Here is a 22,658-nt window from a genome sequence, read left to right on the forward strand (position 1 = left end):
GAAAGAGTGTAAATCTTAAAGATGCCTCGGCTCAAGACACTTATTTGCTTTGTGACCTTGTGCTCTGAGCCTCATTCCTTATGTGTTAAAAGAGATAATACTATGATAATAATAAAAACTACTTCCTAGGGTTTCCCTGGTGGAGCAGTGGTTAAGAATCCGCCTGCCAATGCAGGGGACAAGGCTTTGAGCCCTGGACCGGGAAGATCCCACATGCCACGGAGCAACTAAGCCCGTGCGCCACAACTACTGAACCTGTGCTCTAGAGCCCACGAGCCACAAGTACTGAAGCCCACGCACCTATGCTCTGCAACAAGAGAAGCCTCCGCAATGAGAAGCCCGCGCACAGCAACAAAGACCCAACGCAGCCAAAAATAAATAAATAAAAAAATTTTTTAAACTACTTCTTAGTTTTTGGGGGAAAGCTAAGCAAGATAACAGTGGTCAAGTCCTTGGTATGAAGTCTAGCACCTAGTAAACAATCAGAAATACTATTACTACTATTATTATTAATGGATGGAAAGAAAAATAAGTCAGAAACTTATGAGTGAAACACTCTCCCATCGAAAAGAGGGTTCAGAGCTTGGGTAGGGATGGGTGAATAGGTGTCCCACATATTAATTTCTCTTCTGAGGACTTCTCTTCTGATCTATCTCCGGTTTTTCTCATAAGGATGGGAAATCACTTGTCCCCTCCCCCATCTGTCTAGAAATTTGGGGATTTGTGTGAATATGAGCTGGCCAGCCCCCTTTCCTTAGAAATCCCCTCTTGGTTTCCAGGATCCAGAGGAAGGGAAAGATGAAGGGAGTTATGCCAGGCCAGGCTCCCTCCAGCTGTTCTGTTGACCCAGGTGTTGGGCATGTGAAAATGATAACTCTAGAAAGGGACAGTGCTGCTGAGTCAGGAGGTTGAATTCCAGAGGCCTGAGATGTGGGAAGAGGTGGTGGGCCTCCTTCCAAGGAACATTCCTTCTCAACTCTGCTTGTCCCAAGGGAGAGAATGGTTCCCAGACCACGGATGGGCAGGCACTGTAATGACCTGGGGAGGCTACCCCAGGCTCCACGGTTGTTCTGAGGGCACCGGGGAGTCTTCTTCATCACCACCAGCACCAGAGAGAAGAATCACAGAGAAGAGAGTGAGGACAAGGGATAAACCTAGGGAAGGGCACGCAGCTCCTCACTCGGGCCCCTCCACCCTAACCATCACCTCTAGAGGCCAGCCCTGTGGCTGATGACACAAATACCACCAGGGGGGTGAGAGTGCAGACTCTCCCTCTGGAGCTGGCAGCACAAGGTCCCCTTCTCTTGGCCAGACTGCAGGCTGCTTAGGCTCTTAGAGCTGAAGCCAAGGAAAGCAGAAGAGAAGAAAAGAGGGAGGGCAGGGTCAGTTTCCGTCAGAAAGAGGGGGGCAGAGGGGAATCCACGGAACGGACTTGAAGGGGAATTTCTGAGCAGAGAAAGTGAAAGTTCCGGGCCATAAATGGGTGGCAGTGGCAGCTTCCTCCAGCTTCGTCCACTTTCACGTTCCCAGACCCCATCACACCCCGCACTTCCCAGCACTCTCACCCACTCCCAGCCAGGCCTCGGCTTCACACAGACTCTGCCCAGATTCGCTCACGCTCACAGCTTGCTGGCAGTCAGTCTCCACTCATCCTCCATGGCATCCCATGCAGCTGCACTACTAGCCCTCAGCCTGCTGATGCTCTGGACCTCCTCTGGTAAGGCTGAGGGGAGGCTTAGGGTGGGGGGCAAGTAGCAGGGGTGTCTAGGGCTCAGATTGCTTCATGCTGGACGTGAGGGACTCTGTGAGTTAGGACTGCATGTTTCAGTGAACGTGGGTTGTGCCCCGTGTGTTTGCCTGTGAGTGGCGGTGTACCAGGGCTCCTGAATTCCAATGTGTATCTGTCTCTTGGTGTATCCAGGGCCTATGACTAGCCCCGTCTCTTCAGGCTCTATTTCCTGCTGCTTCTGTTTCCCAGGCGGGAGAGAACAGTATATACTTTCTTAAGGTGGAGAGAATGGGAGACACTGGTCTAACAAGGGTCAAAAAATTTAATTAACAGTGGTCAAAAAATTTAACAACTCCTAAGTTCTGCTAATGCCACCCTCCTGTTACCCACCCCACCCCGTTCCCTACCCCACATCTTTCCCCCCACTGACACTGTAACCAGCGTGAACTCTTCATTTGTGGGGAAGTTGAAAAGACTTGGGAGAGAAGCTGGGGTGATCAGGGCAGCAGGAGGGCATTTGTGGGGCTCAGGACAGCGGTCGTTTGCCGAACTGCTTAGAAGTGCTTCAATATATTTAGCGAATATCAGGTCTAGCTGCCGCCACACACAGACAGGCATCCTTAATGCCAGTGAGGGCTGTGGCCTCCGTTCCTCAGTGTCCCTGTGTCCTGACACTAATCCTACCCCAGCTCTGGGAGATGCCAACGACGCTGAAGACTGCTGCCTGTCTGTGACCCAGCGCCCCTTCCCTGGATTCCTGGTGCGAGCCTATCGCTACCTGCTCATCAACAATGGCTGCAGGGTGCCTGCCGTTGTGTGAGTTGCGGGACAAGCCTGACTAACCTCACCTCCCCCATCAGCCCCTGGGGAAACCCACCCCCACCTTCTTATCTCTCTTCTCCTTGCCAAGCCCAACCTCTGCAAGGAAGCCCCTGAAACAGGCTCCCGGGTGTGGTCCCCAGCCGCTGCCCCTCACACCAAGGCCTTCCAGGAAGCTGGGTTCCAGGGCTCTATTTTCTCTGACCTCTGACCTCTGTCTCCAGGTTCACCACGCTGAGAGGTTACCAGCTCTGTGCACCCCCAGACCAGCCCTGGGTGGACCGCATCATCCGGAGACTGCAGAAGAACTCAGCCAAGGCAAGCCTGGCCCTCCCCAGCCCTGCCTCCTCCCTCCAAGCCCCTGCCCAAGACCCCAGCCCATGACCTTGCCTCTCCTTCCTCCCCCAGGGAAAGCGCTACAGCAGGTAGCCCATGATAGCCCCAGAGGGAGCCCTGTGTCTGAGGGAAAGAATGTGAATCACTGAAGCCCTGGGGAACCGAGGACCAGAAGGGAGCACCAGGCCTCCTGCTCCCCTGCACCAGAACTGACCCAGCTGGGGTGGGGCAGGAGTGTGAGTGTGAGTGTGGGTGTGGATGAGTGTGGTGGAAGCACAACTTCTCCATGCCCAGACTGCAGTGTTTCCAATAAAGCCCAGCTTGTACCCACAAATCCGTCTGTCTGCTGTCTGTTTGCTGTCTGTCCAGGAGGACTGTGATGGGAGGGGGGAGGTGGAATGGCCGGGTTAGTTTCCACCCTGCAGCCCAAGCAACGTCCTCATCGACCTCCACCTAATATGCTGTGTTCTTAGGATCAGCTCCCATGATCAAGGCCCCACATCATGTCTCCTCACAGCCCTATCACACTCCACGGCTCAGCAACACTAAACCTGTGCCCGTCCCCTGAATGACCCAAACTCTCTCAGACCTCTGAGTTTTTGCCCTCCAGGACAGGTGCTCAAGCATCCAGGTGTCTCAGGGATCTGGTATCACTGGGGGCGGGGAAGGGAGTTGTTGGGAACCTGCTCTCATGGCTGGGGAGGGCCAGGAGGCCCAACTCTGTTGCCTGGGGGGAAAGAACCCATCCACCCAAGCCATGCCCTCTGTCTGGAACTCTTCTCTCTCTTCTGCCTGCCTGGCTTCCCATCTGGGTCTGGATGACTCCTCCTCCAGGAAGCCTTCCCTGACTCCACGCTGGGTTAGGCAGCCTCCCTCCCTCCCAAGCTCCCAGGGCCCTCTGCCCCTCTCCTCTTGCAGCACTCAAGATGCTGAGTTGTAATTGTTAGTTTGTCAGCCTTCCTGCACAGGGATCTTGTCTATTTTGGTTTCCATTGTCTCCCTCGTATGAAGTACACGGCTTGGCACAAGGTAGTCACTCAATAAATATTTGTCTTGAGAGCAGATAAATATATAAGAAAAGGGTCAGCAGCCAGAGGTGAGGGCCCATCTGTCCATATAGAATCTGACCTCCAGGCCAGCCCTCTTCTCTCGCCCAGTCACTCTGGGCCAGGGCCAGCCCCATCTGGGTCCACGTGGCAATCCTGGGGCCATACTTCTCAGGGATACTGACAGACATACCTGGGAGCCAGAGGTCAGAGTGGGAGAGGAAGGAAAAAGGAACAGCCAGAGAGCTGGGGAGATTCAGCATGGGGGGACCCCCACCACCTTATAACCACATGGGCTCCAGGGCCAAGGCAACACTGAGACCAGAGGAGTCACAGGAAAGGAGTCTCAGCTCTGGGAGACAAAAGCCCTCGACTCTTGGGACATCTCACAAGACTGCTCTGGGAGGAATGAACTCCTCGTGCTCGGGAAGTCCTCTGGGAAAGCTGGCTGGTTGCCCAACTATGGCCCCTAAGGGCCTGTCCAGCTGGGAGCAGCAAGTCTGTGCCCCTGGGGTTGGGATGACAGCTAGTACACCAGACTGAGCATCCTCACCTGGGAACAGGGGCCACCACTACACCATATACCTTATCTGGTAACAAAAGCAGACCTGGGCAGGCTTGGGCAAACTTGGAAGGGAAGCAGCAGTGAGGGTTTGTGCCAACCCATCCTCACTGAGCTGAGAGCATGGCAGCTTCTTCCTCACCTCTGCTCCTAGGACGAGGTGTCCAGAACCTCAGATGAATCAGGTCTTGGAGTCACAGGAGTGGGTGGAATGGGGATAGTTTGCAAGAACAATTGGTATAGCCAGGAAATTTGGCTCCGCTACCTGGGGGAAATTACCTATCCATTCATGCATGCATGCAGCCATCCATCTAGCTGTCTCTGCATCCATTAGACCTTACCCATCCATCCACCCACCCCCCCACCAACTCATCCATCCATTAAGTGAGTCAACCATGGAGTTCCAGAGTTCACAGCTGTGGACACTCTTTGGACCTGTGCCCTGCACCACAGCAGGCAGAGGACAAACACAGGTGTGAGGGGGGTGTACATCCCCTCAAATCTTTCTGGGTCCCCAGTGAAACCAAGCAAAGTTCAGCCTGCCACAGAGGCAGACACAAACCCACCCTCTGGACGCTTTCAGAAACACACAGATGGAGGAGAGGAGGTGAGGGTGGGAGCCCTGAGTAGGTGCTACCAGGAGAGAGGCACCTGGACACCACCTCCCTGACACTGCCACAGGTGGGGGGAGGGGCAGGGATGCAGGAACAGGTCATGAGCTCAATGCCTGGTCCGCAATCCCCCAATCCTGTTTCTGCCCCTGACTGTGCAACTCTGGGGAAGTCCCTTCCTCACTGCCCCCTCCAAGACCTTACTTCCCCCATCTGTCAGGTGGGGGATGGGGGGCTTCATTTTTAAGGGTCCCTCCAAACAAAGACTTAATTCCTAAATCTTTGGGTCTTAGGCTAACCCTCTCCAGCATTCACACAGTCTCCCCAAAGTCATGCACATTCAGAAAGGTCCCTGGTGGCACAGTGGTTAAGAATCCGTCTGCCAATGCAGGGGACACAGGTTTGAGCCCTGGTCCGGGAAGATCCCACATGCCGCCGAGCAACTAAGTCTGTGTGCCACAACTACTGAGCCCGCGCTCTAGAGCCCGCGAGCCACAACTACTGAGTCCATGTGCCACAACTACTGAAGCCCGCACACCTAGAGCCCTTGCTCTGCAACAAAGAAAAGCCACCGCAATGAGAAGCCCTCGCACCACAACGAAGAGTAGCCCCCGCTCGCCGCAACTAGAGAAAGCCCGCGAGCCTCAAAGACCCAACGCAGCCAAAAATAAATAAATAAATTTATTTTAAAAATAGAAAGAAAGAAAAGTCTTCACTTCCCAGGGCCCCAGGGACCAGACTCTGGGAATAAAGGGAAAGCTGAGGTCCAGGAAGAAAGAAAATAATCCAGGTGCTGGTGAAGTGGCTGGAACAGCCCCCTGCTGGACCCTGGAGGCCTGGAGGGTGAAGAATTTCGAAGAAGCCTGAGCCCTCCCCACCTCTTCTTCGGCCAGTGCCTTTCCTCCCGGCTTTCTCCTTCCCTGTTTTTCCCACCCCCAGCCACCAACCCTCCCGGACACTAGGTCTTTTTCCCTTATCTCCCTGCCAGACACAGGAGGGCTTAGCCCAGCAATCTGTGACTTGTCCTGATCCACTTAAACATTCTCAGCACTCTGATTTCATCTAATCAACACCTGCCCTGTTTCACAATGATTCACTGACAAGTGTTGAGTCTTTATTCCAAGTTCTGACAGGCCTGCCTACCTGACAATGATGAAGCTGCCCGCTCTCTGAGGGGTGGGGTGGACTCCTAGCTCCCTAACCAGGATATGGGGGCCTTGCTGCCTGCCTCTAAGTAGCCACCTTCCTCTCTCAGGCACACGGCCCTTGCTACAGGTTTAAGGTGGGCAGCTGAGTGACACCTCCCTACCTGAAGTTCTGTGGTCCCAGCAGCCAACATCTCCCTAAAGGGACCTGACATCCTTACTTAGGGAGCTCCCAGCCTTTTTGTCCACCTCTATGGCAGACAAAAAGCTTCCTATCCATGGGGGAATTCCCTGATGGTCCAGTGGTTAGGACTTGGCGCTTTCACTGCCGGGACCCCAATTCAATCCCTGGTCGGGGAACTGAGGTCACACAAACCTCTCGGCCCCCCCCCAAAAAAAGGCTCCCTGATAGAGTTCCCAGGGAACTACCATTGCCAACATTGCTCTGCCCAGGGCCTGGCACAGAACAAGGCCTAGTACACATCTGAGTAACAGAAAATGGAATTGAACATGACCCTTTCCCACGATTACCCCAGCACCGCTCACACCTGGAGCACATCCAGTTCTCGGGGTGGGGGCTGTCTCGGTTACATGGCTAAGTGTTTGGTCAGAGCCAGCTCCATACGGTTTTGATCAGATTTTCATCATCTCATGTTTAATTTCTCGGCAAGCCTCCACCACATACTCCCTTCTCCGGCCTCCGGGAAACTCAGAAACAGCCAGAAAACCTTGGGAATGAGAGCTTCACAAGGGAGCAGGACTCCCAAGTGGGGAGTTTCCTCCAAGAGGCCCTCTGTCAGAAGAAACAGGGACTCTTCTGGTCAGAGAACTTTCTTGATGGCCCCTGAGACTCTGTCCACGTGGGAGGACTTGGTTCTGTAGTATTAGTTCTATCACCACTAGTGCTTACTAGGTGCTGGGCACTGCTTTAAGCACTATTATCATTCTTAGGTTGCAGCTGAGGAAACTGAGGTGCAGAGGTTAAATGACTTACCCAGGCTGGATGGCCGGTAAAGTGGCAGAGCTGGGGGTCCTGGCTGGGCAGATGGGCTCCAGAATCTGACTCTTAGCTACCACACATACCACCTCTCTGAGTCGATCCACCTCCTAAATAAAAATGGGAAATAGTACAGCAGGTGCAGGTCTGAGGAAGTGGCCCTCAGAGAACAGGGAAAACCGTTCCTTTGAGATGCTGACCATGTGCCAGGCTCCAAGCTGAGTCCTTTATGTGCATTATCATTGCATCCTCAAACAACCCTATGAAGTGGGGATCGCTAGTCCCATTCTATGTATGAGGAAATTGAGGCACAGAGAGGTAGAGTGATCTCCCAAGTCCACTCAACTGGTGAGTGGCAAAGCTGAGACTGCAGCCCGTCTGCCTGACAGGTAGCACTTAGGCTGAGGTCTGGGGGCTGGGATGTCCAGATGGGGTAGAAAGGCTTGGCTTCCTCAGAAGAGCTGGGAAAAAAACAAGAGAAGGAGCTGAAGGTCTCAGGCAGGACCCCAGTGCTTGAGCTCAGACACAGATATGCCCCTTGGAGGCCTCCTGGGCCGGCCTCTCCAGCAGAAGGGGAGCCTGCTTCCCCAGAGCCTCCAGGAGGAAGTGGGCACAGGTTCTCAAGGTCTGCTCAGGCCTCAGTTTTTCCAGGAGTGGGGCAGAGGGGAAGGGGCTCAGCCTACAACTATGCCCACCTTCTTACTTCCATTCCCAGGGGAATAGCAGAGGCCAGGACCTGGTAATGTTGAAAGGAAAGGAGGAACGGAGGGCAGGGTTGGGACCTGGAGGGTAAGGATAGGGGAAGGACTAGGGGTTCTGTGGGCGGGACTTCTGGAAGGAGTGGGCCTCTCAGGGGGCCTTGAGCCAGCCTGGCTGGGGCCCCTGTAGGGCAGAGCTTCTGGGGACTGCAAGGGTGGGATCAGATCCTGAAGGACCCGCTTCTGAGGGCTGCTTCCATCTCCTGAGGGGCCAAGCATGGGGTGGAACCTCTGAGGATCAGAGTAGATGGGGGAGTCAGACCTCCCAGCCCACTTCTATTCCTAGGACCTTTGATTCTTCCATGCTTCAGAGGGGAAGCATAAGACCTGAGCTGCCCTGGGCTCCAACCCGGCCGAAGTAGGATGGCTGTAACCCCAGCAGCTTTGACACTGCCCTATCAGACAACAGGACCCCCCCACCCCCCCAGAGTTCTGGATCTCAGAATCGCACTCACTGGAAACCTGGACTCATTACCATCAAAACCTCAATCACCTTACCGACCTCATACCTGTCAGACCATCATTTCAAGGGTCCTCCCCCAAGAGGAAGACACCCCTTCCTACTAGGGACCCAACACTGTAAAGCTCTCCATCAATTCAGGAATCCTGGCAGGACATCCCAACACCTATTGGTGTCCCCACTGCTGACAGGAGCCCCATTCATGTCAAGGTCCCCCCATTACTATCAGGCCACCATTCCTCTTGGGAAATCCTATCACTGTCAGGAACACCCAAGCCTGTCAGGCAGGACAGCAGCGACGCACCACTCCAGGAACACCATTTTCCATGTAGTCTATGTAAATGGCACCTCTTGGCATGGCAGCCCTAAGCGTCAGAGCATCTGTTAACACAGGGTCTCCAGTGGTCTTAGGGCTGCCATGACATAGAGTCCCAGCCCTGGCAAACCCTTGTGTCTAAAGTGATGTTACATCACTGTCTGGAAGCCAGAAATAGTTATTCATGCCAGACACTGTTCTGGGTGCTGATGGTACAATAGTAAGCAAGACAGATATTTTCTTGGGATTCAGGGAGCTGAATGTAATCCTTTGGGGATTCTACGATGGAAGGCAAGATCTACTGGTAAGTTAAGACTAATATAATAGGAAATTCCTCAAACACAGAAAGGGGTTAAGATTGTGGGCAGTGAAAAAAAAGATAAATACCTTGATAGTCCACCCTATGGCTGTCCAACATCAACATGCATCCTTCTTACCAAACCCTAGACTTAACATTTTAAGGGTGTCACCTAACATAAGATCACTTTTGTTTATAAGACCAAAAAGATTCACTGCTCTCCAAAAAGAGACTCTTCAGAGCCTTAGCAATTACCACACCTGTCTTAGCTTGGGCTGCCATAATAAAATACCATGGACTGAGTGGCTTAAACAACAGAAATTTATTTTCTCACAGTTCTGGAGGTTAGAAGTTCAACATCAAGGTGCCAGCATGGTAAGTTTCTATTGAGAGCTCTCTTCCTGGCATGTAGATGACCACCTTCTTACTAGGTCCTCACATGGCAGAGATCTCTCTCTCTCTTCCTCTTCTTTGAAGGCCACAGTCCTATAAGACTAGAGCCCTACCCTTATGATCTCATTTAACCTAAATTACTTCCTAAATACCCTATCTCTAGATACAGTCACATTGAGGGTTAGGTCTTCAACATATGAATTCTAGGGGACACAGTTCAGCCCATAGCAAAAGCCAAATCTAAATCCAAGAACTCAGAATGACATCCATTTCTCCTCTAGTTTTGTTGTAATCTCATCTCTCTATTCTACAACACCTGGTGACCACCAGCAGCACACCTGATTGGTCAGGATAGGTTGGGTGATGCTGCAATAACGACACCTAAATCTGAGTGGCTGAACACAACAAAATTCTATGCTGCACACATACCAAGCCTGCTGTGGGTCTAGGCAATCTCTAGCACAGCTGTACTCCATGTGGTGGCTCAACATTCCAGGCTGCTTTGATCTCTTGGCATGTTCTTTCATCTCAACACATGTTTCCATGATGACTCCAGCCAGGCAAGACAGCAAGGGGAACCCTTCCTTAAATGCTTCTATCCACAAATGGCACATTCCATTTCTGCATGCATTTCATTGGCCAAAGTGGGTCATACCTCCATGTTTAACTTCAAGGGGGCAACTGCCAGGAGGAGAAGCAAACCAGAATCTTGGTGAGTAGTAGTAATATGTCCACAACAACCTATATTCAAGAATGGAATAAAGGGCCTCCCTGGTGGCGCAAGTGGTTGAGAGTCCGCCTGCCGATGCAGGGGATACGGGTTCGTGCCCCGGTCTGGGAGGATCCCATATGCCGCAGAGCGGCTGGGCCCGTGAGCCATGGCCGCTGAGCCTGCGCGTCCGGAGCCTGTGCTCCGCAACGGGAGAGGCCACAACAGTGAGAGGCCCGCATACCGCAAAAAAAAAAAAAAAAAAAAAGAATGGAATAAAGGAGGATGAAAGGAAAGAGGAGTCAGTTAAAGAAATGGAGACATTTCAGAGTCAGGAAGGAAATATGAATAAAAGCTGTAGTCAGTAGTTCTGAAACTAGTCCTGGGGCTTAACTAGAATTTATTACTTCTTTCTTATATTAGTTTTCTATTGCTGTGTAACAAATCACCACAAATTCAGCAGCTTCGAACAATCCAAATTTATTATCTCACAGTTTCTGTGGGTCAACAGTCTGGGTACAGGTTAACTGGGTCCCCTGTTCAGGGCCTCGCCAGGCAATCTCAGGTGTCAGCCAGGCTGCCATCTCATCTCAGGCTCTGAGTCCTCTTCCAAATTCACTGGGCGTTGACAGTTGTGGTTTTAGAACTGAAGCCCTGAGTTCCTAGAGCTTCCTGCAACTCCCTGCTCCATGGCCCTCTTCGCAACGTGGCAGTTTGCTTCTCCAAGGGCAACATGAGAGCATCTGCTGCTGCTTTTTATTTCTCAGCCCTAGACATTTTTTTTAAAGGGCTCACCTGATTAGGTCAGGCCCACCCAGGGTAATCTCCCTTTCGACTAACTCAAAGTCAACTGATTTTGCATCCTTAATTACATCTGCAAAGCCCCTTCATTTTTGCCATATAGCATAACCTAACCACATCACTGATATTCCATCATATTCACAGGCCAGAAGGCCAAGGGGATCCCCTCAAAGCAAGATTATACAGGACATGCACACCATGAGGGAGGAATCTTAAATTCTGTTTGCCACACTTCCTCTGTGATTCATTCCCTTTACCTCCAACTGGCACTTCAGCTGGTTGACATTCTATGCCTGCTAAGGGACCCAAACCTTCATGCCTAGGGAATACTGGTCCCGGATGGTCCTGCCTGATTAAGGTTACGGGGTCTTCCATGAACTTTGACCACTGGGCATGGCATCACCAGGAGGTGCCCCAAGTACCCAGGGATTACCCCCACATACATAGCTTCTCACACCACTTGCCTTCCGCTGCCTCACCCACATCAGGATTAATCACAAAGCCCTGTCCCTCCTGAGCCTCTGTGCTTGCTGTTCATTCCACCTGGAATGTCCTACCTCCTGCCTCACCCATCCTCAAGGCTCTGCAGAGCTCCCTGTTACATGGAGCCTCCCTTGCCTTCCCTCTGGCCCCCCTACCCCCCAGGCTCATCACCTGCGACACAGGTCACCTTCTGCTTGGTTTCAGAGGCCCTTGCTTCCTGCACGTCTCCTGAGAAAGCTCAGTCCAGGCCCAGAAATTCTGGGGCCCAGAGTGGCCCAAACTGCAGAAAATGAAGGAGAGGGGGTGTTCAGGAAATCCTGGCAGTGGCTGAGGCAGTCCTTCAAGATGCTGAGGGCAGGAGGCAGAGAAGGAGGGTGTACTATTGCTCAAGACTTCCCCCCATCCTGATGTCCAGTCACCTCCAGAAGTGCTGTGCAATATCCTACCCACACTTGGACTAAAGGGACAAGCTCTGCCCTGCAGGCTGGGCCGGGACCCTCTGGATGTGGACAGAGGGTTTGGAGAAGGATTTGCAGGGTGAAGCAGACCCCCTCCTAGGATCAGGGACTTTCAGAAGCTGAGTCATCAGGCTTCTTGCTCATTTCCAGCTCCTTTCTGGAATAACAGAGCCCAGGCTCCTCAGACCAGAGCCCCACTTCCACAGGCCACACAATCCATTTTTCTCTAGACACTAGATGCCCTCTGCAGGCCCCATGAGGTTGGAGCACAGGCCAGGAGACTCGCATCCCCTTTCCCTATGCACTGGATGCCCCCTGCAGGCCTTGTGAGGTTGAGAGCCACAATGGGATGGATTAAACAGAACACACATATACACACAAGCACAAAAGTGGGGACACCCTTACCCACTTACATACGTCCATACCCACACACACATACACAGGCATATAATCAATCACACAGCCAATCACTCGCATCTACCAAGGACACACCACAGACATTTAAGCATATAATCACAGTATGGACACAAGGGGACATATAGACACACATACACAATTACACACAAACCGTCATGGGCACACAGACACAAAGACACATATGGACACAATCTTTCCTCCTAGAGAAGAGTATTTGTTTGGAATAAATAAGTTAAAAAGCCACCTGGGGAACAGGGTAATATCATGAATGGTGGACTTAATAAAAGAAGGTATCTAAACTGCCTCTCAGTCTAATGGGGCCTGTTGACTAGAGAGCCTTTTGTTTTGCTGGGCACTTGAGTGGTTACAGTTGTGAAACAGTACGGACAAGAGTTGGGGTAGAGCTACTAAAAAGAGAAATTTGGAGTTTGCAAGAGCTTAATCTATATAACTTGTATGAAAGCGCATTCTTAGAAGTTGGGCTCCTGAACTCAGAAAGCCAGATTGAACTATCCTCACTGCATCCCAGGACACCCTAAAAAGAGAGAGGCCTCCTGATGCTGGTAATATATGGGAGGTGATGAATGAGAATAGGGGATGGCCCTAACTACCACTGAATGCACCCACTGTGAGTCAGGCACATGGACTACCTCACAAGATACACATCATTCCCATTTTACAGATCCTGTTCCCTCGACTGTCCAGGATTCTAAAACCGGATTCAAATACAAGAGTTTGAGTATAAAAACCCTGTTGTTTCCACTACATTAGTAATGGTAAATGCAAGGAATGTACGTTTCCACTCCCTACTCATGTTCCCAACAATGACAGAACGTATATGTCTTCCCCACTGATCCAGATCAGTGATTGGCAAACTATGGCCCAGCCAGCCTGCTGCCTGTTTTTGTAAATAAAGCTTTATTGGAATATAGCCATGCCTGTTCATTTACATATTGTCTATGGCTGCTTTGGGGCTACAACAGCAAAGCTGAGAAGTGACTACAGAGACAGTATGGCCTGCAAAACCTTATTTACTAGCTGAACCTTTAACAAAAAAGTTTGCTAACCTCTGATCCAAACCCAGCCTCAAATTGGAGTTGGCAAGTCTTATTGCCTTTGGTGCCTTAGCATTGAAGGATGGTCAGATAAATAAATAACTGGGATGGATGGATAGATGGATGGACTGAACCAACAGATGGACAGACATATATGGGTAATATATCAGAGTTTTGCTCCAAATATGTACCAATGTTCTGCCATTTATAAGCGGTGAAACATTGGGTAAATTAATCTTTCTGGATCTTAGTTTCCTCATCTGTAAAATGGGGATAATAATACAATGATCATTATTAGGGCTCTTTCTATTGCAAGTGACAAAAACCCAACTTAAAGTAGCTTAAGCAAAAAGTTAAATTTGTCATATCACATAACTAGATTAAGATTTGGTCTACTTCAGCACTGGTTGGGCCCAGGGATTCAAATGATGTTATCTCCATCTTTTAACTTGACTTCTCTCTAATTCTTTTTTTTTTTTTTTTGCGGTACGCGGGCCTCTCACTGCTGTGGCCTCTCCCGTTGCAGAGCACAGGCTCCGGACGCGCAGGTTCAGCGGCCATGGCTCACGGGCCCAGCCGCTCCACGGCATGTGGGATCTTCCCGGACCGGGGCACGAACCCACGTCCCCGGCATCGGCAAGCAGACTCTCAACCACTGCACCACCAGGGAAGCCCCGACTTCTCTCTAATTTTTTTTATGTGGAGGCCTCATTCCTGTTATAGACAGGTGATCTTCTAGCAGCAGAAAATATGACCACTGGAAGCCTCAAGTCCACATTTGTATAGTGAGTGATCCAAAACAGAGGGCCCCTTTCTCCTAACATCAAAGCTCATGAAAAGCTTTGAACTGTGCTTGTGACACATACTCAGTTCTTCAATATATTACAGTGGCCAGGGAATGGAGTACTCTGATCAGATCACTATGGTGAACACAGCTACGAAGACCACGTGAAGTGAGAGAGAACTTCCCTAAAGGAACCAGGAAAAGGAGTATAAAAAAGTGTCTGCATGAACAAAAACATCACTCACAGCATTCTACTTCATAGATTTGTCATGAGAAAATAATTTTAGAGCATTTAGCATGGTGCATGGCACTTAAGTATCAACAAATGTTCATTATTACCATAACTGATAAATAGATGAATGGATGCATTAAATAGACAGCTAACGGTTAAACATACAGATGAATAAATGAAGAGGAAGATGTGAAAAGATAGATGAAAGGAAAGATGGGAGAATGGACCAATGAAGAGACAAAGATGGGGAGACATATGGACACATGGATGGATGGATCGATCAATTGATAAATGGATGGATGGATGATGGAAAGATAAGGTAGACAAAAAAGGGCTCACAGTTAAGTTTGTCACATCATATGCTCTAGGGCTGGGAACGGGAAAGGGACAGCACTCTACAATTGGTGTCTCCTGAGAGGTCTCCTCCTCTGGTCTCTGTCTCTTGGGTCCCTCTCATCAGGTGGGGGAAATACTTGCTCCCCTCCCTCATCTCTAGTTTCCTTGTGTCCCTGGGAGCTAACCAGCCCCTCTCCTCAGAAATCCCCTCTCAATTCCCAGGATAGGGAAGGCATGGCAGAAGGGGGTGTTCTAAGCCAGGTTCCCCTCATGCTATCGATAATTCTCTGACTCAGTTTGGGGCACAGGACAATAATGGGGGAGAGGGACAGTACTGGCTGGGCCAGGAGGGTGAAGCCCTAGAGTCCCGAGATGTGAGATATGGGAGCTGGACCTGCTTCCAAAGAACTTGCCCTTTAGCCCTGCTTGTCGAAGAGAGGAGTAGGTCTCAGATGAGGGATGTGTAGTCACTGTGATAGGCCTATGGAGACCTGGGAGGAGATCTTCTCCAGCCTTACCCTGTTACTTGCCATTGTCCTCAGGGAATCTGGGGGACCAGCTGGGGCCCACTCCAGTAGTCTTAGGACCACAGAGAAGAGGTGGGAGTTAGGAGAAACCTGGGAAAGAGGGAGCCCCCCCCATATTGCTGACCTCTAATCCTGAACCAAGCTCTGACCCCTAGCCTTGAAACTGATGTTCAAATGCCTTCAAGGGGACGACACTGCAAACCCTCCCCTAACAGGGACAATGCAACCCTCTTCCCTTGTCCAAAATGTTGAGTGCTGAGGTTCTCAGAGCTAAAGATGAAGAGTGGGAAATGGGGACAGGGAGGCTACTAAGGAGTTATAAAAGGGAGAAAAGGTTCCAGATAGATGGAGACAGTGGGGAGTGCACTCAGTGGAAAGGTATTCTGCTACCAACTCGTGTACTGCAATTCAATTCAGACACTAACTACCCAGAGCTAGAGTTAGACTCCACAGGTTTAAGGACACAGTCCCAACAAACCTGCCCCCACTTGAGATGCCAGTCACAAGTGGGGTCCCCAGGCCACCTGCATTTCTGCCTAACTAGCTACAAGTCCAGAGGTCTTCAAACCCCTCTCAGGTCCAATAGTTCACTAGAATGACTCACAGAACTCAGAAGTGCCATACTGACAACTAGTTTTTTATAAAGTATATATATATCAGGAACATCCAAATGAAAAGACACACAAGGAGGGTCTCAGTGCAGAGCTCCCATGCTCTCTCCCCGTGGAGACACAAAGGGCATGTCACCCTCCCAGTACATCAATGTGTTCACCAACCAGGAAGTTCCATGAGCTTTGGTGTCCAGAGTTTTTACTGAGATTTCATACATAGGCATGAATGAATTGTTGGCAACATGACCCGATCTCCTCTGACGGATTGGCTCAAAGCCCCAATTCTGCAATGATATGGTTGGTCTTTCTGCTGACCAGCCCTCATCCCAAGTCACCTCATCTCTTAGCATCAACTCAGGTGTGACCCAAGGGGCTCATAGATAACAAAGACACTCGTATTACTTGAGGTATTCCAAAGATTTAGAGTCTCCCTTTCAGGAACAGGGACAAAAGCCAAATTGTTTAGTATACAACAGACAGAGCCCTGCATCTGAGTGAAGGGATGTGAATTACTGAAGCCCTGGGGACCAGGCCTCCTGTTCCCGTGCACCAGACTTGACCTAGCTGTAGCAGGGCAGGAGTGTCACTGTGAGTGTGAGTGTAAGTGAGGGTGAGTGCGGTGGAAGCACAGCTTCTCCATGCCCAGACTGCAGTGCTTCCCACTGGCATCCGTGGATCTGTCTGTCACCTGTCTGTATGTAGCCCAGGCAGGGGAAGATAGGTATGAGAGGGGAAAAGAGTGTGGGATGGTGGGAAGAGGATAGGTGAATCCATTCTCCACACTTCAGCCTGAGGGAACTTTTACTTCACTCATTTCTGGTCATTCTCTCCCATACCATCCAGCCACAAGGCTCCCTTCCCCCCTCCCCAGACCAAATAGGGCAGCTATTTCCAACCTCCCACACTGGGTTAATTGCTCTTTCTTGGCTTTACCAAAGCACCCTCTACTGCCCCCAGCCAGTCAGCTTCGTCTATTGTAGCGATCTTATTGTCTCTTTTGATTCTCCTCCCCCCTCCAACCCAGATGACAAGCTCTCTGAGGGCAGAATCTGTGCCTGTCTTCTCTGCTGTATCCTCATGCCCAAGCACATCACCCGGCACATAGTAGTCACTCGATAAATATTTGTTGATTAGTGACTGCAGGAACAAAAATCACATGAAATGAGCTCTCAGCTCAGAGAGGAAGGGCTGTGACCCTCTAACCATGAAGTGACTTGGCCAAGGCCACTCAGCCAACAAGTATTCCCATAGCCTGGCCTGTCTAGACTGGGCCCTCTCTGGAGCCCTATTCCTCCTCTGCCCAGAATCATAAAAATAGAATGGGGCAGACAAGAAAGGTAACTGTCAGAGCAGAAGCCAAGAAGACAGAGAGGAGAGGGGATTGGCAAAACAGTACTGGACAGCGTCCCAAAGCTCTTTTCTTGCTGCCTGGTGCTGAGGTCTCCGTCTTCCCAGGGTGCAGCTCCGAAATCTGACTCCACCCTTATAAAAGAGGGTCCGTGCCCTGCCTCTTAGTAATAAGCCCTAACCCCACCCCTTTATTGATAGGCTCTGGCTCCGCCTTCTGGACTACGACTCCTCTGAAGAAATGCCCTGGCTCCGCCCCTTCCGGGTAATAGGCCCACCCCTAATAAGCCCCACCCCTAGTGCGTGACGGTGTCCTTGTGACGTAACGTACCGGCCTGTTTCCAGGGTGGAGCCAGAGAGGGTGGGCATTTAGGCTGTGCCGACCCCTCAACCCCCATCCAGGTGACCCCCAATCCCCGAAAATCCTCACCCGGGGCCCCAAATATCCCAGCCCCATGACCTCGAAGGCCTTTGGCTCTAACCCCCTAAATGCCCCATGCCCCCGAGGTGCCCGACCACCCAACCCCTTAACGTCTAGTGCCTCCCAAATCTTCAATCCAACCCTGTCCCGATGTGGCAACGGAGTCTTCCCGGGGGCACATGTCTCATATTACCCGAGAACAAGTCAGACTGGTCCAGAGAATGACAGAGAAGGGGATCCTCCCAAGGATTTGGGGAATCCTTGATCCAATCATGCCGCTCCCTAGGAGATGTTCGGAACCCAGGACATGTCGGGATTGAGGAGATACGAGGTGACGCTGGAGGCTGAGGAGGAGTGAGTGGAGGCGGGGTTCTGCGGAGGAGGAACCTAACCGCTCCGGGGTGGTGGGGAAGGGGCGGGGAGGGCGCGAGTTCTCTGGGGCGGGAGAAGCGGGAGGGGTGGGGCCTCTTAGGGGGCGTGGGCTGGAGGAACCGCCTCTAAAGGGCTGGGCGGAGCCTTCCACGAGAGGGGCGAAGCGTCCAAGGGGCGGAGTCGGTGGGGTCAGCCCCGCCCCGCCCCGCCCGGCTCTGCCTTCTCTTTGCAGGATCTACTGGGGCTGTTTCTACTTTTTCCCCTGGCTGCGCATGTGGTGGAGGGAGCGGAGGTGAGGGGGTTGCGATACCGCGGACCCGCCCGGGGCATGGACGAGGCTCAGTCCGGGAGAACCGATCGCGGGGAAGCCGGGAGCCCCCGCCCCGCCTCATGCCTGTGTCGGGTCGCCCCACAGCTCAGCGCACCCTCGCGAGCAGAAGCTGGAGCCTCTGCGGGGCCTGATGAGCTGTTTGTCAAGCGGACTGGGCACTGCTCCCCAGCGCTCCGGTCGCAACCTTCCCCGCCGCACCCCCGCTGCCACTGCCCAGCCAGCTGGTGCATTAAAGATTTAAACCGAAGCCACCGTCCTGCCCTCCTGATTCTGCCGCCGCTGCTGCCATTCGGGCTGGGAGCCCCTCTCCATGCCGGCTGCTTCCGAATTGACAGGGCCTCTCTCCCTGATCCAGGGTGTCCATCCGTGTCCAGGCTCCCATTATTCCTAAGGGCCCCTCATCAGAGTCAGGCCTCCCCTTACTACCAGTGATTGCCTTCCACCACCTAAGCCCCCCGCCCCACCACACACACACTCATCTCTGTGAGTGGCCTGTATGGAGGGAGCTAAATAATCCTGGCTTTATCTTCCTCCCAGCCTTGTCCCCACATCCATAAATGCTCACAATCCCAGCTCTCTGCTGCCACCTTCCTCCTAGACAGGACTTTGCCAGGTGCCTGAAGAATCTTCTCCTCCTGGGAGTGGATCTAAAATTTTTTTTTTTTTTTTTTTTTTAAGATGTTCTTTTTTTTTTTTTTTTTTTTTTTTTTTTTTTTTTTTTCTTTTTGCGGTATGTGGGCCTCTCACTGTTGTGGCCTCTCCCGTTGCGGAGCACAGGCTCCGGATGCGCAGGCCCAGCGGCCATGGCTCACGGGCCCAGCCGCTCCGCGGCATATGGGATCCTCCCAGACCGGGGCACGAACCCGTGTCCCCTGCATCGGCAGGCGGACTCTCAACCACTGCGCCACCAGGGAGGCCCGATCTAAAATATTTTAAGCCCATAGTTGTAGGAAGTAGGCTGTGAGAGGAGGGAAAGATTCCTAGAAGCTGCCACCCTCGGCCTGCCATAGGGGGGAATGACTGAGAACTGTTGGAGGTCTTTCCTACAGTTAACACCCCAGCTTCTGGCTCCTTCAGTTGGATCCCAAGTTTAAAGATACTTGGCATCAGGGACTTCCCTGATGGTCCAGTGGATAAGACTCCATGCTCCCACTGCAGGGGGCATGGGTTCGATCCCTGGTTGGGGAATTAAGATCCTGCGTGCCGCACGGCGCAGCCAAAAAAAAAAAAAGGTACATAGATACTTGGCATCAGCCCCCCGAAGTGTAACCTCCCTAGGAGAACCCAAGGGCCACTGCTCCCTACCTTTCCTTTATGTCTTGTCACCAAGTTGGGCTGAAACCCACTAGCTACTGAAGTGATGAAGGGTCAGGGACTCCTAGTGGGTCTGCTTTCAGTTAGGGACTGGCCCCAGCACCAGGGAGGACACCACAGAATTAAGTTAAAGGGACAGACCAGTTTGTGGGTGGGGTCAGAGCTAACTTCCAGCCTGGTGCTGACCCTGCCATAGCAGGTTGTAGCTGGGAAAAAGACTTGGCCCTATCTTTGGAGAAGCCAAAGGGGAGAGATGGGTGCATACCTGGAAGAATTTATTTCTTCCTTCCCAGGCCTCTGGATTGACTGGTCCAGGAAAGACTCCAAAGTGTGTGATAGCCAGCCAGCTGAAGATTTGTGACTAGATGATGATGCTTCAGTGGGTGCACCCGAGCTCTGGGGTACAAGTCCAGACTGGAGGGTGGGTGAGAGACCCTAAGGCCTCTGGTACTAGAAATTCAAGATGAGTGACCTCTGGGTTGTGGCCACCTTCAAGAATGGACCCAGGCTCTTGAGGCATTTCCTCACAGTGTCTATATCGAGAACCCTGACAAAAGAGTACCCTGTCCAGCCCTGGGCCTACCCCTCAGAATCCCTCAGGATACTCAGATTTCCTGAGTATCCATAAGACAAACTCCAGGGAAGGAGCCCCCAAGCCTTACCCTGGACAGGAGCGGGAGAAGCTCGAGTTGTTCAGCCTGGGAGGGGGATTAGTCCCTACTCTCCGAGCTTAGGGTCGCTCCTGATTGTTGCAGCTGCCCTGCAGCAGAAAGATGCCCAGGGAGGTGTGAGTCCCCGTCCCAGAAGTAGGCCTGCCCCATAGAGGGTAGCTGGTGACAGAGCAGAAGGTTGCAGAAGGCACCCCTGCAACAACCAGATAAGGGCTGGATTATTGGGTGATGATCAGTTTATGTTTAAAATATAGAGCAGGACAGGAGGGTTCAAATCTCCAGACCAGGAGTGGGAAATTCTTCAGGGTGCCAGGGGCACTAAACTTAGCAGCTTGCCCCCACCCTAGGCTGTCCCCAGCTTCCTGGAAAGGACAGGAGGAGGAAGATAAGGAATAGTTTTGCATTGGGTGGGGAGGGGGGTGGCTAGGGGAAGAGGGGGTGAGGGCTGGATATGGGATTTAAAAAGAAGGGACAGGAAGGTAAAGGGAGGTTGGGGCTTTAGCAAGAGGATGGGATGCAGAGTGTGTAGGGGTTGGGAGGGGGGGGTTTCTTCCAGGCCCACAACAGAGAGAAACTGGCATTTGAATAGAACAAAGGAGAGATAACTGAGCTCCTGAATCTGATGTCTCAATAAGCCAGGGGCTGGAAACCCCAGGCCCCTGCTGGTAAGAGGCTGGCATGTCTGGGACAGGACTAGGCAAAAACAGGAACGTAAGATTTCTTGGGTCTCTTACCTGTTGGACAGCAGCAACCTGGCACCAAAGAACTTTTATCTTCCCTCATCTGCCCTCCTTATCCACCCCATCCTTCCTCCCTATCTCATCTTCCTGGGGAAAGCAACCCACACCTCAGTATCCCCAAGGCAACCCATTACCACCATAAAGGGCCTTCTCCCAGCTTCTCACTCTGAATGTGACTGGCCCAGGCAAGACTCCTCCTCAGTCAGAAGGGCCTGCTTTAGGGAGCCATTCCCATCCATTTTTCCTGATAAGACAAGCAGGCTAGGGCAGGAAGTGGGCAGGGGGAAATGAAGGCAAGTTGGTGCTGGCCTGCCAGCTGCTCCCAGCCCACCCACAACTCCATCAGAATTTGGGTGTGCTAGTGTGACTGTGTGGTTGGATGATTGTGAAAACACAACCGTGTGGGAGTGGAACTTTGAGTATAACTGGGACTGTATGATTCCATCTGGGGTTGTCTGACCATGTGAGGTTGATCGAGTGACCGAGGTGTGACTGTGAATGTGTAACTATGAGTATGTTGAGTGTGAATGTCCATCATTGGATGCCACTGTGGATCCTTGGCCGCCCTTACTCAGTTACTGTACCATCAGTCCCCACATGTACAACCCCCCTTCCCAGCTTCTCTGCCCAGGATTTAGGAGCCCATGGGAAATTACTGTCCTAAAAGAGGAAGGGGTCTGTGGCACAGGGGTCTCTGGTAATTAGGGCCCAGGAGTGTCACAGGATGAGCAATACATCTTCACCTGCCGCTGACTCACCTGGTGCCCCAGGTAAAAGGCACCCAGATAAAACGTAGGGAAGGAGGCGGAGAAAGAAGGAAGTATCCAGGCTGAGCATCATGAAGGGGCCCTCACCCACCAGCAGCCTCCTGCTGCTACTGTTGCTCCTAAGCCCAGACCCTGGAGGAGGTGAGTGTTTGGGGGTCTAGAAGGTCAGGGGTCTGGGTGAATGGGATGGAGGGGAAGGGGCCCAGGAAGCCCAGCCTCCAGCTGTCTGATGGAACTTAAGGTCAGAAGCCCTCTGAACACATGGTCCTGTTGTCCCCTAGCATTGCCACTGGCACCCAGCACTACATCATGCTGTACTCAGTTCTACCGACAGCCACTCTCAACCAAACTACTGAGGAAGGTCATCCGAGTGGAATTTCAGGAAGCTGATTGGGACTGTCACCTCCAGGCCTTCGTGTGAGCTTTGACTCTGCCCCTGATTTGACCCCTGACTCTGACCTCAGTCCCAAGCCCTGATGCTGATCTCAACCCCGCCCCAATTGCTAATTCTGATGCCAACTCAGGTTTTCATCTGGCCTTTGCCTCTAACCCCTGGGCCTTACCCTCATCTCCAAGCTATGACCATGGCTTTGGACCTTTCCTTTCCCAGGTTTCACCTGTCTCGACGCAGCGTCTGCATCCACCCCCAGAACCGCAGCCTGACTCTGTGATTTCACTGCCAAGGGAAGAGGCTCCAGGGGACTCTGCCCAACTGAGTTTGGAGATGATAGGGAAAATGGGCCGGGGCCCCCAGTAGCCAAAATAATAAAGCAGCATCGCCCAATAGTCTCTGACTGTGGTCTCCAAGTTCT

The 22,658-nt window shown here is 51.9% G+C and overlaps 3 protein-coding genes across 4 annotated transcripts; all 3 read left to right on the top strand.

Moving 5' to 3' along the window:
- Positions 1-1,020: 1,020 nt before the first annotated feature.
- On the top strand, positions 1,021-3,210 carry CCL19 (C-C motif chemokine ligand 19). 2 transcript variants are annotated; one of them, XM_060101686.1, is made up of 4 exons: positions 1,021-1,717; positions 2,386-2,545; positions 2,773-2,866; positions 2,957-3,210. In XM_060101686.1, exons 1-4 carry the CDS (start codon positions 1,480-1,482, stop codon positions 2,975-2,977), a joined length of 513 nt encoding a protein of 170 aa, XP_059957669.1. In that variant the 5' UTR covers positions 1,021-1,479; the 3' UTR covers positions 2,978-3,210. The 2 variants fall into 2 exon arrangements, with proteins under 2 accessions (XP_059957669.1, XP_059957668.1); XM_060101685.1 differs by lacking the exon at positions 2,957-3,210 and having other exon boundaries at positions 2,419-2,545; positions 2,773-2,932.
- Positions 3,211-17,557: 14,347 nt separating this feature from the next.
- Positions 17,558-18,595, top strand: LOC132491805 (uncharacterized). The gene is made up of 4 exons (XM_060100730.1): positions 17,558-17,632; positions 17,938-18,005; positions 18,256-18,315; positions 18,439-18,595. The coding sequence occupies exons 2-4, from the start codon at positions 17,941-17,943 to the stop codon at positions 18,593-18,595; spliced, it is 282 nt and encodes a 93-aa protein (XP_059956713.1). The 5' UTR covers positions 17,558-17,632; positions 17,938-17,940.
- A 3,322-nt stretch (positions 18,596-21,917) lies between these two features.
- CCL27 (C-C motif chemokine ligand 27) lies at positions 21,918-22,517 on the top strand. The gene is made up of 3 exons (XM_060102489.1): positions 21,918-21,987; positions 22,128-22,263; positions 22,457-22,517. Exons 1-3 carry the CDS (start codon positions 21,918-21,920, stop codon positions 22,515-22,517), a joined length of 267 nt encoding a protein of 88 aa, XP_059958472.1.
- Positions 22,518-22,658: the final 141 nt, after the last annotated feature.

Source organism: Mesoplodon densirostris, chromosome 6 (assembly GCF_025265405.1).
Source record: "Mesoplodon densirostris isolate mMesDen1 chromosome 6, mMesDen1 primary haplotype, whole genome shotgun sequence".
In the NCBI taxonomy this organism is placed as follows: Eukaryota; Metazoa; Chordata; class Mammalia; order Artiodactyla; family Ziphiidae; genus Mesoplodon; species Mesoplodon densirostris.

Bases quoted from the DNA above. Each gene is read 5' to 3' on its own strand.
- CCL19 (XM_060101685.1), top strand. From the start codon at position 1,480: ATGGGTGGCAGTGGCAGCTTCCTCCAGCTTCGTCCACTTTCACGTTCC. The intron at 1,718-2,418 runs GTAAGGCTGAGG...ATCCTACCCCAG, and splicing joins GATGCTCTGGACCTCCTCTG to CTCTGGGAGATGCCAACGAC. The intron at 2,546-2,772 runs GTGAGTTGCGGG...CTCTGTCTCCAG, and splicing joins TGCAGGGTGCCTGCCGTTGT to GTTCACCACGCTGAGAGGTT.
- LOC132491805 (XM_060100730.1), top strand. From the start codon at position 17,941: ATGTTCGGAACCCAGGACATGTCGGGATTGAGGAGATACGAGGTGACG. The intron at 18,006-18,255 runs GTGAGTGGAGGC...TTCTCTTTGCAG, and splicing joins ACGCTGGAGGCTGAGGAGGA to GATCTACTGGGGCTGTTTCT. The intron at 18,316-18,438 runs GTGAGGGGGTTG...GTCGCCCCACAG, and splicing joins ATGTGGTGGAGGGAGCGGAG to CTCAGCGCACCCTCGCGAGC.
- CCL27 (XM_060102489.1), top strand. From the start codon at position 21,918: ATGAAGGGGCCCTCACCCACCAGCAGCCTCCTGCTGCTACTGTTGCTC. The intron at 21,988-22,127 runs GTGAGTGTTTGG...GTTGTCCCCTAG, and splicing joins AAGCCCAGACCCTGGAGGAG to CATTGCCACTGGCACCCAGC. The intron at 22,264-22,456 runs GTGAGCTTTGAC...TTCCTTTCCCAG, and splicing joins TGTCACCTCCAGGCCTTCGT to GTTTCACCTGTCTCGACGCA.